The sequence below is a fragment of the Trachemys scripta genome, chromosome 16 (assembly GCF_013100865.1).
Source record: "Trachemys scripta elegans isolate TJP31775 chromosome 16, CAS_Tse_1.0, whole genome shotgun sequence".
NCBI lineage: Eukaryota > Metazoa > Chordata > Testudines > Emydidae > Trachemys > Trachemys scripta.
This window is the reverse complement of record NC_048313.1, coordinates 6,914,695-6,927,554: the sequence shown is the minus strand read 5'-3', so window position 1 is coordinate 6,927,554 and position 12,860 is coordinate 6,914,695. Positions and strand designations below refer to the sequence as shown.

General features: G+C 59.0%; 2 protein-coding genes across 2 annotated transcripts in view; one reads left to right on the top strand and one right to left on the bottom strand.

Annotated features, from left to right (window-relative positions):
- Nucleotides 1-1,230: 1,230 nt before the first annotated feature.
- LOC117888389 (RNA binding protein fox-1 homolog 1-like) lies at nucleotides 1,231-8,813 on the top strand. Its single transcript, XM_034791717.1, has 6 exons — nucleotides 1,231-1,334; nucleotides 1,845-1,977; nucleotides 2,211-2,250; nucleotides 2,834-2,901; nucleotides 3,323-3,395; nucleotides 3,856-8,813. The coding sequence occupies exons 1-6, from the start codon at nucleotides 1,253-1,255 to the stop codon at nucleotides 3,898-3,900; spliced, it is 441 nt and encodes a 146-aa protein (XP_034647608.1). The 5' UTR covers nucleotides 1,231-1,252; the 3' UTR covers nucleotides 3,901-8,813.
- Nucleotides 8,814-10,002: 1,189 nt separating this feature from the next.
- Nucleotides 10,003-12,860, bottom strand: part of LOC117888956 — a 30,126-nt gene continuing 27,268 nt past the window's right edge. Inside the window, exons 5-6 of the mRNA XM_034792754.1 lie at nucleotides 12,529-12,857; nucleotides 10,003-10,432 (exon numbers count right to left, since the gene is read on the bottom strand). Coding sequence (XP_034648645.1) covers nucleotides 10,120-10,432; nucleotides 12,529-12,857 — 642 coding nt within the window. The 3' untranslated portion in view covers nucleotides 10,003-10,119. The remainder of the gene's footprint in view (nucleotides 10,433-12,528; nucleotides 12,858-12,860) is intronic.

The following is a 12,860-nucleotide window of genomic DNA, read 5'->3' as shown; positions in this document are numbered from 1 at the left end:
TGCCCTGAGATTTCCACCTCTCTCTGGTTTACCCTTTGACGTTGGCTTTATTTTGGCAGTTTTCTCAGTACCCCAGTTGACCGAGATGTCTCCGTTTCTCCCCTCACCCCCCCTCCTGCTCCAATCAAAGACCGGGAAGTTGCGTGCTCCCACCCCCGGCCCCGCTCCCCGAAACTTGAAACTCTTTTGATACCACTGGGCATTCCCGGCGGCCCCGCCTGGGGTGCTGGGTTACTAAAAGGGGAAAAAAAGGAAACCAACCAACCAACCCTGGAATAATTTTTTTTTTTTTGTGGTGGTTGTGGGATTAAACGGGGGGTGGGGTGGGGTGGAAAAAAACCCAGCACCCAGAGAAAGAGGTGGTGGGGGAGGGGGGGATGACGAAATATTATTTTGTGGTAGCGGCTGTTTCGGTCGAGAGTCTATTTTCAGCCATGGGGCCATGGCTGGTGCAGGCTGTGGGGTTTTTTAATGACTATGTGACTCCGGGCACCCCAGCCCTTGCTCCCCGCGCGAAACGCAGAGCAGAGGTATTTTTTAATTTGTAATAATCTGGGGAGGGGCGGGGTTTGGGAGGGGGGGAGCCGGGAAGGGGGGGGTTTGCGGGGGGTGCACTCCTGCTCCCCTCCCCCGGAGCCTGTGATCCCAACCATTTCTGGGTCTCGTCCGAGTTTCCTATTTTAATAAAATCCATAAAGGTGTTTACAAGCGTCTCTCCGAGAGCTGGCGGGGAGTGAAGGGGGGAGGACAGGGGCAGGAGGGAATGCACTGGCTCGCATGCCCACCCTCACATGCACCAACTCACACGCTCACCCTCACACGCACCAGCTCGCACGCCCACCCTCGCATGCAGCAGCTCGCATGCCCACCTTCACAGCCTCACATGCACCAGCTCGCACGCCCACCCTCACACCTACCTCCCTTGGCACCAACCCCCTCCCCCCAGCACCGAGATGCGTGTGCCCACAGCCGCCCTCGCACGTGGAGGCCTGCGGCGGAAAATGCTCCATTCCCCATGGGGCCAGCAGAGAGGGGGTGGAGGAGAGGGTCTGCCTAGGCTGGGGGTCTCTTCTCTCTCGATGCCCCCCCCCCCGGTGAGAGGGGGAAGCGTACACACTTCGGCCAGGGAGCTGCCTTCAGGGGGTCCCAGCCAATGGAGGCAAAACAACCCTCTCGAAGTGGCTGGGGCTGGGGGGCAGACCTCCAAAGTGAGGGGGGGGNGGGGCTGGGACCCCCCCCCCCGTCCGGTCTGATGCTCCCCCTTCTCTCTCGGTGGCTAGGTTGGAAGATCAACCCCTTGGTTGGCACTGTCTACGCCCCCGACCTCTACACAGGTGGGACTTTTCCTCCCTCCCTCCTGCCGTTGTGTCTCCCCAGGCCTGTCCCCCCTGCCCGCATCTCCATCTCCCTCTCCCGTCCGGCCCCACAAGGATCTTCTCCTGTTCCTGCCCCCACCATGTCTCCTGCTTCGCCATCACCCCCCATCACGGGCGGCGGGTGAATCCCCCTTTCAGGGACGCTAGCCCCCCCGGTCTCCCCCTTTAAGCCTGAAGCCCCGCCCCTACATCCCACCCACCCCTGGCCGGAGCCCTGAGCCCCCTCCACCCCCCACCACAGCTGGTGGCTGGCCCGAGCACCAGCCCGACCCCTGAGCCCCCGCCAATTTTGGGGGAGAGGGGAGCAAGGGTAGGGGCTCAGGGCAGAGCGTGGGTGGGGCCCCAACCCTCCCCTGGCCTATTATACCCACTGCCCATGCCCCGTCCCTTTCCCATCCCCCATTCTCCCCTTATATCCCCTCGCCCACACTCACACGCTGTGGTGCTGACCGTCTGCTCTGTCCTCAGTGGCCACCATCCCCTACCCGATGGTGGCCCCGGCGGCGCTGGCCTATCGCGGGGGCCTGCGGGGCCGTGGCCGAGCCATCTACAGCCCGATCCGGGCAGCTCCTGCCCCGTCGCCCGTCCCTGCCTACGGGAGGTGAGCCCGCGGCGGGCGGGAACCAGTGTGGGGGGGTGGGCGTTGATTCTGGTGGTCGGGAGGGCGGAGGGGACATCGGAATAAAACTCTGGCCGCTTTTGGAGGGGCATTTTCTGTGCACCCCACGGCCGAAGGAGCTGGATCTGGGGCAGGGACATGGATGGGGCGGGGTGTGTGTGTCAGTGCTGGTGGGGGGCTTACGGCCAGAGCTGACGCTTCTCCTTTCCCCACAGTGTGGTGTACCCGGATGGGCTGTACGGCACCGATGTCTATGTAAGTCTCTGGCGCTCTGGTGGCCGTGTTGTGTGTGTGTATGTGTGTGTGTGTGTGTGTGGGGGGTATATCTGGGCTACACCAGTGCCTGGCACGTCTCCCCCACCCGCTGGGTCCCTGTCTCTCTGGGCTGCTGCGGGAGCATCCCGGGCTCCTGAATCCCTGCCCCACACTCCGGGGAGCTGCGGGGGAGGGTTGTGCCAGCGTATGGGGCTGGGGTTTGGGAATCTGCAGGAGGAGGTGTGGGGGGTCAAAGCGTTTCTCTCCTGCCCTGTGAGCGCTGCCCCACCCCTCCGTCTGTCTCAGCCTCAGAGGGAGGAAAAGGGGGGATGACAGCCTGAGACCGCCCCCCCCCCACACCCCGTTAGTGCCCTCGGTGCCTCTTTCCTCCCTTGAGCGCGCACGGAGATGTCCGCTCCCTGGGAATGAGCTGGCGGACCGAGCTCTGGTCCTTCACTGTGGAACAGGAGCGATTAGGGAAGCTGCCCCCCCCCCATGCTTTGCCCTGGGAGGGTATCGTGGGTGGGGGGGTGCAGGGTGCAGGGGCCGTCTGGGGGTTCACGCCCGTTCCTGGCTGTTTCAGGGCTATGCAGCTTACCGTGTGGCACAACCCCCTGGGGCGGCGGCAACGGCAGCGGCGTACACCGACGGGTAAGTGTCGGGGCGAGGGGAATACCAGCCAAGGGCGCTGTAGAAGTGGGGGGGCCTGCCCAAGGCCAGAGCACCCCCTTCCTGTCCCCGGCGGGCTGCTCCGGCGCTGAGCCGGCTGCCCTTTCTTCTGGCACCACAGCAGCCCCTGCTGGGCTAAAGGTGTAACGGCAGCGCCTCCCCGGGAGAATCAATTATTCTGCGGGGTTGGGAAATAATCAGCCGGGGACATGAATGCTGCGCGTATGTTTCTTTTGTTAAAAAGTGGGGGGCCCATTTTTAAAAGTGTGGGGGGAGGCATGTCCCTGCCGGTTCTGGCACCGGTGCTACCAGCTCCTCCTCGCACAGCTGGCTGTGTGTGTGTGTGCACCCACGCGTGCAAAGTGTTCACTCCCTAACACCGGCCTCTGCTCTGCTCCCCCAGATACGGCCGGATCTACACCACGGCGGATCCTTACCACCACGCCGTCACTCCAGCCTATGGTGTCGGGGCCATGGTGAGCAGCAGCCGGCGGGACTCCCCGGCCCGTGTCGGGCCCGCCCCCGAACCCCGTTCCCCGATTTTCTCCCCGTCTCACCCCGTTCCGGCCCCCTCACCCCCTCCTGCCTCACGGGTGGCCCTGCTCCTCCCTGGCAGAAGATCTCCCTCAACACGGCTCCCAGCTGACAGACCGGTCCTTTCCGGGGACGGGGCTCTGCTCACGGACCAAGGCGGTTGCCTGGGCAGATCCGCTCATGCCCTTAAGCCCAGCCTGGCGGCCTCCCCCACCCTGCCCAGAACCCCAATCCCATCTGGGAGACACCCCCCCCAGACCCTGCTAGGCAGCCCCCGCCCACACACACTCTGCCCTGCCGGTGCCCCCTCCCTCTCTCACCCCACCCATGCCCGGTCGGTGCCCCCTTCTGCCCCACCCCGCCGAGCAGCTGATGCTAACGGCGCCGTCTCTGCCCCGGCAGGCCAGCCTGTACCGCGGAGGGTACAACCGCTTCACGCCGTACTGAGGAACCGAGGGCCGGCGGCCATGATGGGAAGGGGCCTGGGCAGTGGGCTCTGAGATCTCGGTGTGGATAGCGACGGGCACGTTCCATCGAGTCCCCTGCTCCCAACACAGAGTGTCCCGGAGGGGTCGGGACACCCAGTCCTAGCACCCCAGACCCGTTCCCAGAATCCCCTGGGGGGGACCCCAAGTGGCACCAGCACCGTGTTATCCAGAATCTGCTGGGGGGCCCCCCGCCTGGTCCCAGCGTCCTGTTACCCAGAATCTCCCCGGGGAACTCTACCCGGCCCCAGTGTCCTGTTACCCCAGATCCTGCCTGGCTCCAGTCCCCTGGCCATAGAGACAATGGGGTGGTACATGCAGAGAGGGGAGCGCTGGTGCACCCCAGGCAGTGGAGATGAGGGTGAATTTGGCCAGTGTTTAATAATCCGATGCCTGCGTCCCACCCGGGGCAGGATGGGGCCGTAAAGGGGTCACCGAGTGGGGCTCGGGAAAGGGGGGTTTGGTCTTTCCCAACCGTCCCAGACGTCCGTACCCCGTTCAGGACTCTGTTCTGTCTTGCCTCCCCCCATGTTTCACCCCTCTTAAAAACGACGTCAACCTCATGAACGTGCTCGCACCAGGGCTTAAATTCAGCCGCTGCTGGCCGGAGCGGAGCTCTGGGCAATATTTTCCAACCCCCCTGGAGTTTTTGGGGGGGCACGGGAGGCATTGCGGGGAGGGAAATACTCCCTGAGAATTTTAGCCCTGGCTTGCCCGCATGAGTAAATGACAGCAAACGCGTGTCTAATACAGCTAGGGTGACCAGATGTCCCAATTTTATAGGGACAGTCCCGATATTTGGGGCTTTTTCTTACCAAGGCTCCTATTACCCCCCACCCCCATCCCGATTTTTCACACTTGCTGTCCGGTCACCCTATATACAGTGTGAATCCACACAGGACGTTACCGGAGAATATAGTCTCTCGAACAGCCAAACCAGGCCTTGTCCGTATGAAATTGGAATGATTTGGCTGGGGCTTTTTATGTCACCTGTTGTAAAACTGGACAACTATCTAGATGAGTTGATGTCCGCCCGGAAGACCTCCGCATTCCCCACCCCGGTTGAGAGCCACTGCCACGGGAAAAAGAAAACCCGGGGAAATTCTAAACCTGGGGCTGTTCCCAAGGGTCAGGGCCCGGGATCGTGGCCAGAGGCCTCAGGCAGCCGCTAAGCAGGGAAGGTGAGACTGAATCTCCCAGCATCTCGCCCTGGGCTCAGGGACCCGACGTTGACTGAATTCCTTTTCCAACTAGCGCCCGTCTCTCTCGGCTCCCTACCCCGCCTCTCTCCATTTCTCTGTAGCTTTCTCCCCCGCTCCTGTATCCTGCATGCGTCCTGCGCGCTTTCAGCTCCGCACCGGTGTCTTTTGTGTTTAGCAAACACTAGGCTGGGGGCCTGTCCCATGTGCTGGCCCGGGCCGGGGTCGCGTTGAAAGCAGGTTGAGCGGCGAGAGGTTTGAACCGTGGCGGATTTCAGGGTTTCTCCCGGCGCCCGAGCCAGGCCTCGCCCCAGCGCAGTCTCTCAGGGAAAGCACTCAACTGCCAAAGCCTCTCTCCTGGCCCTGTTTTCTTGTGTGTGATAAAGCTCTGCTCTCGGCTTCGCTCTCCGGCCTTTCGCTTTCACGCTCTGTCTCCCTCGTGCTGTGTGTCTCCCTCCCTCCCGCTGCTGGTTCCTGGCAGGGCTGCGGGGCCCCGGGGCTACAGCGAGGCCAACCCCCCAGCGGCTTCGCCCAGGCCCGGCTTGGTGCCTGCGGGCGGGTGCAGCCCCCGCCGCCCTGTGCCACCTGGGAGAAGGACCCGGCTTGTGGCAGGATGGGGGGTGTGTGTGTGAGATGCAGGGTCTCCCCTCACCCAAGCTGCCCCGGTCGTATGGAGCAGGAAAGCCACACGGTCGACCGGGACAGACCCCCGTCCCCAGTGTAGGGCTCCTGGTTGCGTCGCTCTGTCAGTGCCCCATCTCGGCTGGGTTTGCCCCCAGCCCCATGGCCCTCTGGCGCCTGCCACAGTGAGGTTGCCTCTGTGGGCCCGGAGGCTCAGACCCTGGGAAGTGAGAGCATGGCTGGCTCTACACCCTCCTGCCCTGTGGGGTCATTGAGAACAGTCATCCCCCCTCCCCGCATATAGGGTGTGGCCTTTCTCATCCTCGCCCTCCAGCGTGTGTGTGTTTGTGTGTGTGAGACAGACAGATCCTCCGGCAAAGGCAAGGGAGGGGGGCGATGCAGGAACCCCTCTGTCTGCTCCGACGTGGCTCGGGGTCTTTCTCCCCTTTGCTCGCCCGGCGGCTTGTGCTAGCTCGCTCTCTCTTTACCTCCGGCCCGTTCGCCCCCCCTCTCCCCCCGCTCGCTTGTTTCTTTCGCTCGCCCAGCTGCAGGTGCTCGCTCGCTCGCTGAGCCCTGCTCTCTCCTGGCTTCTCGTCCCAGCACTGGCCACACAACCTCGCCCCCTGGCACGCCCCTCTGCTCCAGTCCCTCTCCCGCGCCGGCTTGCTTGCTCCGACACGCACGTTTCTTTGCTCGCGCCTTTGCTCGTCCAGCCTGTCTCTTGCTTGCTTAGCTCTGCCCTCCTCCCCCCGCCTTTGCTCCCCCTGCCGGTCTGTCTCGTTTCTGGCCCCACCGGCGCTTACATCGGCCTGTCATGTTGATCGGGGTGATGTAGCCTGGCCTTGGTCTCGCTTCCTCTCCCCTGCACTTGCCGGGATGCTTAGATGCTCTCTCCTGCCACGTTCCCGCTCTCTCCCCTGCTCCGCCTTTTACTTCCCCCTGGTCTCACCCCTTTCGCTCACGCCTTTGCCAGCCTGGCTTCTTGCTCTCTGTTTGCTTGCCCGGCTGCACGGCGCTTGTTCTCTCGCTTGCTTGTCAATCGCTCGCTGGCTCCTTTGCTCACGTGCTCGCTTGCTCTCCTCTGCTTGCTGGTGTCTCTTCCCTCGCTCGCTGCTGCGTGTTCTCGCCTCTGCTTGCTCTTGACTTGACTTGCCATCAGCTGTCTCTTGCTCGCTCTCTGCTCCGGTTTACTCCCCCCGCTGCTCTGTCTTGCTCTCTTTCTCTGCTATTGCACCCTCTCTTGCTTGCCCCTTTGCTCACCTGCCTGCTGCATGCTCGCTCACTCTATTTCTCCGCTCGTTCGCTTTCTCTTCGCTCGTTCTTGCTCGGCCCATTTGCTCATCCCGCCTCTCTCGCCTTGTCGTGCTCGCTTTCTCTCTCTCTGTCTCTCCCTTGGCCACACGCTCGCCGCTAGAACCTGAAGGCGGGGCAGGGAATCTCCTCCCCACACACACACTTTTAGAAGTGGGAGGGTCGTCCCCCCTGGCTTTTTCACAAAAGAAACAGAAGCACAGAATTCATGTCCCCCACAGATTTTCTTTCCCCCCGCCCCGTAGAATAATCGATTCTGCTGGGGAGGCGCTGCAATGACACCTTTTGCCCACCAGGGGCTGCTGTGGTGCCAGAAGCGAGGGGCAGCTGGCTCACCGCTGGAGCAGCCAGCCGTGGCGAGAGTGGCGGCACTTTGGATTTTGATTATTCTACAGGGCGGGGAAAAGAAAATCTGCGGGGGACATGAATTCTGCGCGCGTTTCTTTTTCCTCTCCTCGCCATGCCCTCTGTCTTTCGCTTGCTTGCGCCTCTTTGCATGCTGTCTTGCTTGCTTTGGCTCACCCCTTTTGTCCAACAGGCAAGGGCAGGGCCCATTTTCGGGAGCCGCTCGACGCTGACGGTGGGAGAGGGCTCTTAATGAATCCACCCCCCAATGAGCGGCGGTAGCTGTGTCGGTGGGAGAAGCTCGGGGAGGTCCCCACTGGCGCTTAGGTCGGTATCACTGATGTCGCCCGAGGTGTGTGCATGTGGTTTTTCCGCACCCCTGAGCGACTTAAGTTACACCCACCTAAGCTGTAGGGTAGACATAGCCTCACTGGGTCCCCCAGCTGGCCGGTCAGGGGCGTTCTGGGTAAGGGCTGCGGTTTGGAGCAGTATTTGGGGCAAGGGGGGCTGGTCTGGGGGTGTCATATTAGTATTTAGGGCCTGGGGCTGCTTATTTAATCTCCTCCCCTCTTCCCTGATTTTCTACAATCATCAGCTTGTGCTAGGAGCGTCTCTGCATCTCATCTGCCTGCTTGGCGGCTCATTTTCTCTCTCCCTGAGACATCGCCCTGCTCCATGACTGTTTTCTTGTCAACCCTGGCTCTATTGTATGTGTGTGGGGGGCGGGAGTTTTGCAAGCCTGTTCCCTCCTGGGGTAGTTGCATTAGGAGCCCTGGGCTGTCAGCTGCTGCCAGATTTTTAGGACCGTGTTCATGAGAGAGGGGGGCAGTGGGGTTTAAATGTGGGGGGCAGCCGGTGCCCCAATGCAGCCAGCGGGTTGTGTAGGGGGTACGGTACTAGCAAAGACCTCCCACAATAGTGCTGCAGGGGGGTCCATCCAAAGACAGGGCCAGGCTGGGCTCTAGAGGCAGGGGGCAAGATGCTGGGGGCAAACCTGGGTCTGTGAACGGGTCCCAAAAGGACAGTTCCTCACACCTGTACTGCAGCTAATCAAACGCCCACGGTTCCTTTTGGGCTGCTTCACCTGCTGCTAATGACAAAGACGATGCCTTTCGGACAATGGTTTGTTTCCCCCTCCCCTGTCTTTGCAACTGTGTCCCCTGCCCCCCAAACCAGCTGCCTGGAGGCACTTGTGGAAAATGACCCTTTGCTGGGGGCCTTGAACATTTGCTAGAAATCAGCAGTGTGCCCGATGGAAAGGCACAGTGATGTGCAAGTGCTCTGTTGAAATGCTCCTTGATGTCCCATGAAATGATTTACCCCCAAGGAGGGAACCTGTTTTTGGCTCCCAATTTCTCCTCCTGCCGCACTTAGTTTTTCACCCCTCCCTCCCCCCCCCCCAATAAAGTTTTCTGTTTCACTGGGAAGTCGTGGGTCATGTTTTTAATCCGGGCAGGGCCAGGCCAGCTTCACGGTCTAATGGGGGTTTGACTTGTGAACACGCTAACAACCCTATGGGTCAACGGGCACTTTTGATGCTCTCATGTATCAGCCATTGGCACCCCCCTCCCATCCCGTCCCCCCACCAACCCAGGACTCACCTATGCAGGAGGTCTGGGCTCCTGGCCCCCTGCCCCTGGCTTCTACTGAAAATTTGGGCGCCCAGTTTTAGGCTTGTTCTGTGCAAACCTCACCCTGGGGAGCATGTACTGCCTGGAAAAAGAACAAGAGTACTTGTGGCACCTTAGAGCTCAAGAGGGGGCCAAGGCCTTTCTGCTCTTCCAGGTGTCTCAGACTCCCCTCCAGTGCACCAGACCATTCAGCCGCCTTCCTGGGCCCCCAGGAACGTAACCAGAGGCAGAGTTTGAATTTCCTGGGCCAGGCAAGAACGGACCCGCAAGGCCGCCACTCTGCTTCAGCGGCCCATGGAGCTCGCCCGAAGCTAGGGACAGCGGCACCGCAGGATTAGGGGCTGGCCCGGGTCCCGGAAGACAATATGACAACAGGGAGGCGTATCCCAATCAGCACAACATGGATGTCTGGGGAGTAGGCGCCCGTCCAATCCCCCTTTGCTGTGGCACCAAATGAGCTGCTACAGACCTTTAGCGCCTGCTAAGTGGAAACAATTGTTCCCCATTGCAATGGTACTGGGTGGGGGAGAGAGAGGGACTAACGGTAATTAATGTAAACAACGAGGAGTCCGGTGGCACTTTAAAGACTAACAGATTTATTTGGGCATAAGCTTTCGTGAGTAAAAACCTCACTTCTTCGGTGATTAATGTGCACCACCTGGCCTTACCCCATCTGTTATACAAGTAACACCACCCGCCATTGCAAGATCCTCCTGTTACACACACACACACGGGACTAATGTTTTGCAAGGTCAGAGTGAATAAGAAGTGCAGAGAATTGCCAATATTAAACAGCAGGCTCAGAAAGACATCCAGGAAGCAGCAGCCATGAAGCATTAAGTGTGTTGCTGCACTTCAGAAACCTACAAACCCCGGAGCCCCTCCTTGGAGCAGCAGGCCCGGCCCTTGGCCCTTAACTTACACCACTAGCCCCCGCTGTGCCCTCACTAACCCCAGACCTGTTTGACCCTTCGCCTTCCCAGTCTCAGCAAACTCAGCTCTCTCCGTGCACACGTGGGTGGCCCTTAAAAGGACCTTAGGAAAATGAATGTTTTAGGGGGGTTAAAAGCCGACTCAGCCCCCGAAGCCGTACAGGGTGCGCCCCTGGCGTTTCAGGGCGTACACCACATCCATGGCGGTCACGGTTTTGCGCTTGGCGTGCTCAGTGTAGGTCACCGCATCGCGGATCACGTTCTCCAAGAAAACCTTCAGCACCCCGCGGGTCTCTTCGTAGATCAGCCCCGAGATACGCTTCACCCCGCCGCGGCGAGCTAAGCGTCGGATCGCAGGCTTCGTAATGCCCTGGATGTTGTCACGCAAGACTTTGCGGTGCCTCTTAGCACCACCCTTGCCCAGCCCCTTCCCGCCCTTGCCGCGACCAGACATGCTACAAGCACACCACTAACCCCACCAATATGTAAAACAAACGGCGGCCTGTAGGGGTTTATATAGCACAGGGTCCGACCTGAGTGAGAACTGGCGCCACCGCTTGCGTCTCCCCCTCCCCTCGCCCCGACAAAGGGACGCTTCCGGCTCTCACCAATGAGAGACGGCGGCCTTCGCCTCCAGCCAATCAGAACATTACGCGGGTAATTTTAAATTCAAACAGCGGAGTTTGGCGCTCGAGCGGGACACAGTGAGAAGCTGCAATCAGGGTGGGGAGCGAAATCCCCTTCACGCACCCCAAAAAGGTGTAAGGGGACGCGGGGGTTTATTTATCACTGACCAGCACCTAGAGCCACCCTCCCTGCACCCCACTGCACTGCGGTGGCTGTGGAGAGCCCCCGCTTTTGAATATTCACCCATTGCCCACTTGGAAACAAACATCACTCCAATTTCCTTCCCTAAGAGACTCCTGATGGTCAGCTCCCCGGGGCCCCAGCTGGACTGCACAGTGCTAAGCACAAGACCCCCCCCCCCCCGTTTTCTCTGTGTGCCTCCCGAGGAGGGGGTGATCGATTTCCTGCTTTCAAAGGCTTTGTTATTGGCGCATTAGCAAACGGGCATTTTACTGGTGCTTTGGCCCTGGTCTTGGGGTGACTCCAGACTCGGGGGTGTTGCGGGAATCAAGGCGGGAGGCTGAATTTCCACCTTTGAGAGGCCACACAGTGTTGTCAGCTCGCATGAACATTTTGTCACGAGTCTAGTGAGAATTATGGTGTTCCTTAAAGCCCCCCCCCTCCCCTAGCTCCTGCAGTCAGGGGGATAATGGGATGATTTCAGCCTTCATTCTTAAAGAAAAATAAATTTCTAGCTTTTGGGCGTGTGGAGGAACATAAGAGTGGCCAGACTGGGTCAGACCAAAGGTCCCTCTAGCCCAGTGTCCTGTCTGCCGACAGTGGCCAGTGACAGGTGCCCCAGAGGGAATGAACAGAACAGGGAATCGTCAAGTGTCCATCTCCCATTCCCAGCTTCTGACAAACAGAGGCTGGGACACCATCCCCGCCCAGCCTGGCTAATAGCCATTGACTATCCTAGTAAGTCTCAAAATGTGACACACACACACACTGCACCCGCAAGGCTCAAACTGCTTTCTATTATTTTGACATAATCTCATGAGTTTTAAAGCCCATCTCGTGATCTGTGGTGAGCCAGACTCCTGGTTTTTTTTGAACAGTTGGGTTTGGCCAGACTGAGATCACAAAGATTTGCCTTCTGGCTGAGATTTCGCGGTTGGGGTGAGCCCAGAGCTGGTCTGGGATGGCTAGTTTCCTCGGGGTGGATATGGTTGAAGTTCCCCCACCCGGACCGGAGCTGCCACATGGTCGCAAACGGGAAATCTCTCCCTCCCCGCCTTGTAACAAAGGCAAACGAGCTGCCCCCTTTCCAGTCTCCGAGCCCCCAAATCCGGTTTTAGAAACCATCTGGGAAACAAGCCACCTGAGGAGATCGGGAAATGAACAGCTCTCTCACCTCCTGGAGAAGCAGAGAAAGGTTGGTTTAGGATATAATTTATTCAGCCTGTCCCTATAAAATCTGGTATTAAAATAAAAAACCCCTTCGGTTTATTTTGTCTATAAAAGACCATCCATAGAACACACTGGGTTTCAGGCATGAAGGGAATAAAGACGCGAGCTCTTCCAAGCTATATGAGATAGAAAGGACACAGACATTTCATGTTGATTCACCTAAACGTGTGTCGCCCAGAAGTGAGGAGTTTTGCATTTCCTGTTCAGAGCTGGCCCATCTAACCAATGCGTGTTCTTAATAGCCAAGAAAATACCTAGTATATTCACAGCATTATGAAACCCTCATTAAATGGGTTTTAATGATTACACAGTACTTGACTGTGAATTAAGCTCAAGGAACAAAGAACATGACTAGGGCTATCCTAGATATTCAAAGCTCATTTAAAAATGGTGCTTTTCACTTTCTGCTGGTAAAACAGTGACTCAAACTCTCATTGACAAAGTGGGTGGCTCTTAAAAGAGCCTTTGGGTTTTAGGTGTAACAGCTTCCCGGAGTGGCACAGCCCTTGTTTACTTGGAGCTGGTGTACTTGGTCACCGCCTTAGTGCCCTCGGACACGGCGTGTTTGGCCAGCTCCCCGGGCAGCAGCAGGCGCACGGCGGTCTGGATCTCCCGGGAGGTGATGGTGGAGCGCTTGTTGTAATGCGCCAGGCGAGACGCCTCCCCAGCGATGCGCTCGAAGATGTCATTGACGAAGGAGTTCATGATGCCCATGGCCTTGGAAGAGATGCCGGTGTCGGGGTGAACCTGCTTCAGCACCTTGTAGACATAAATGGAGTAACTCTCCTTGCGGGTCTTGCGGCGCTTCTTATCCCCCTTCTTCTGGGTCTTGGTCACCGCTTTCTT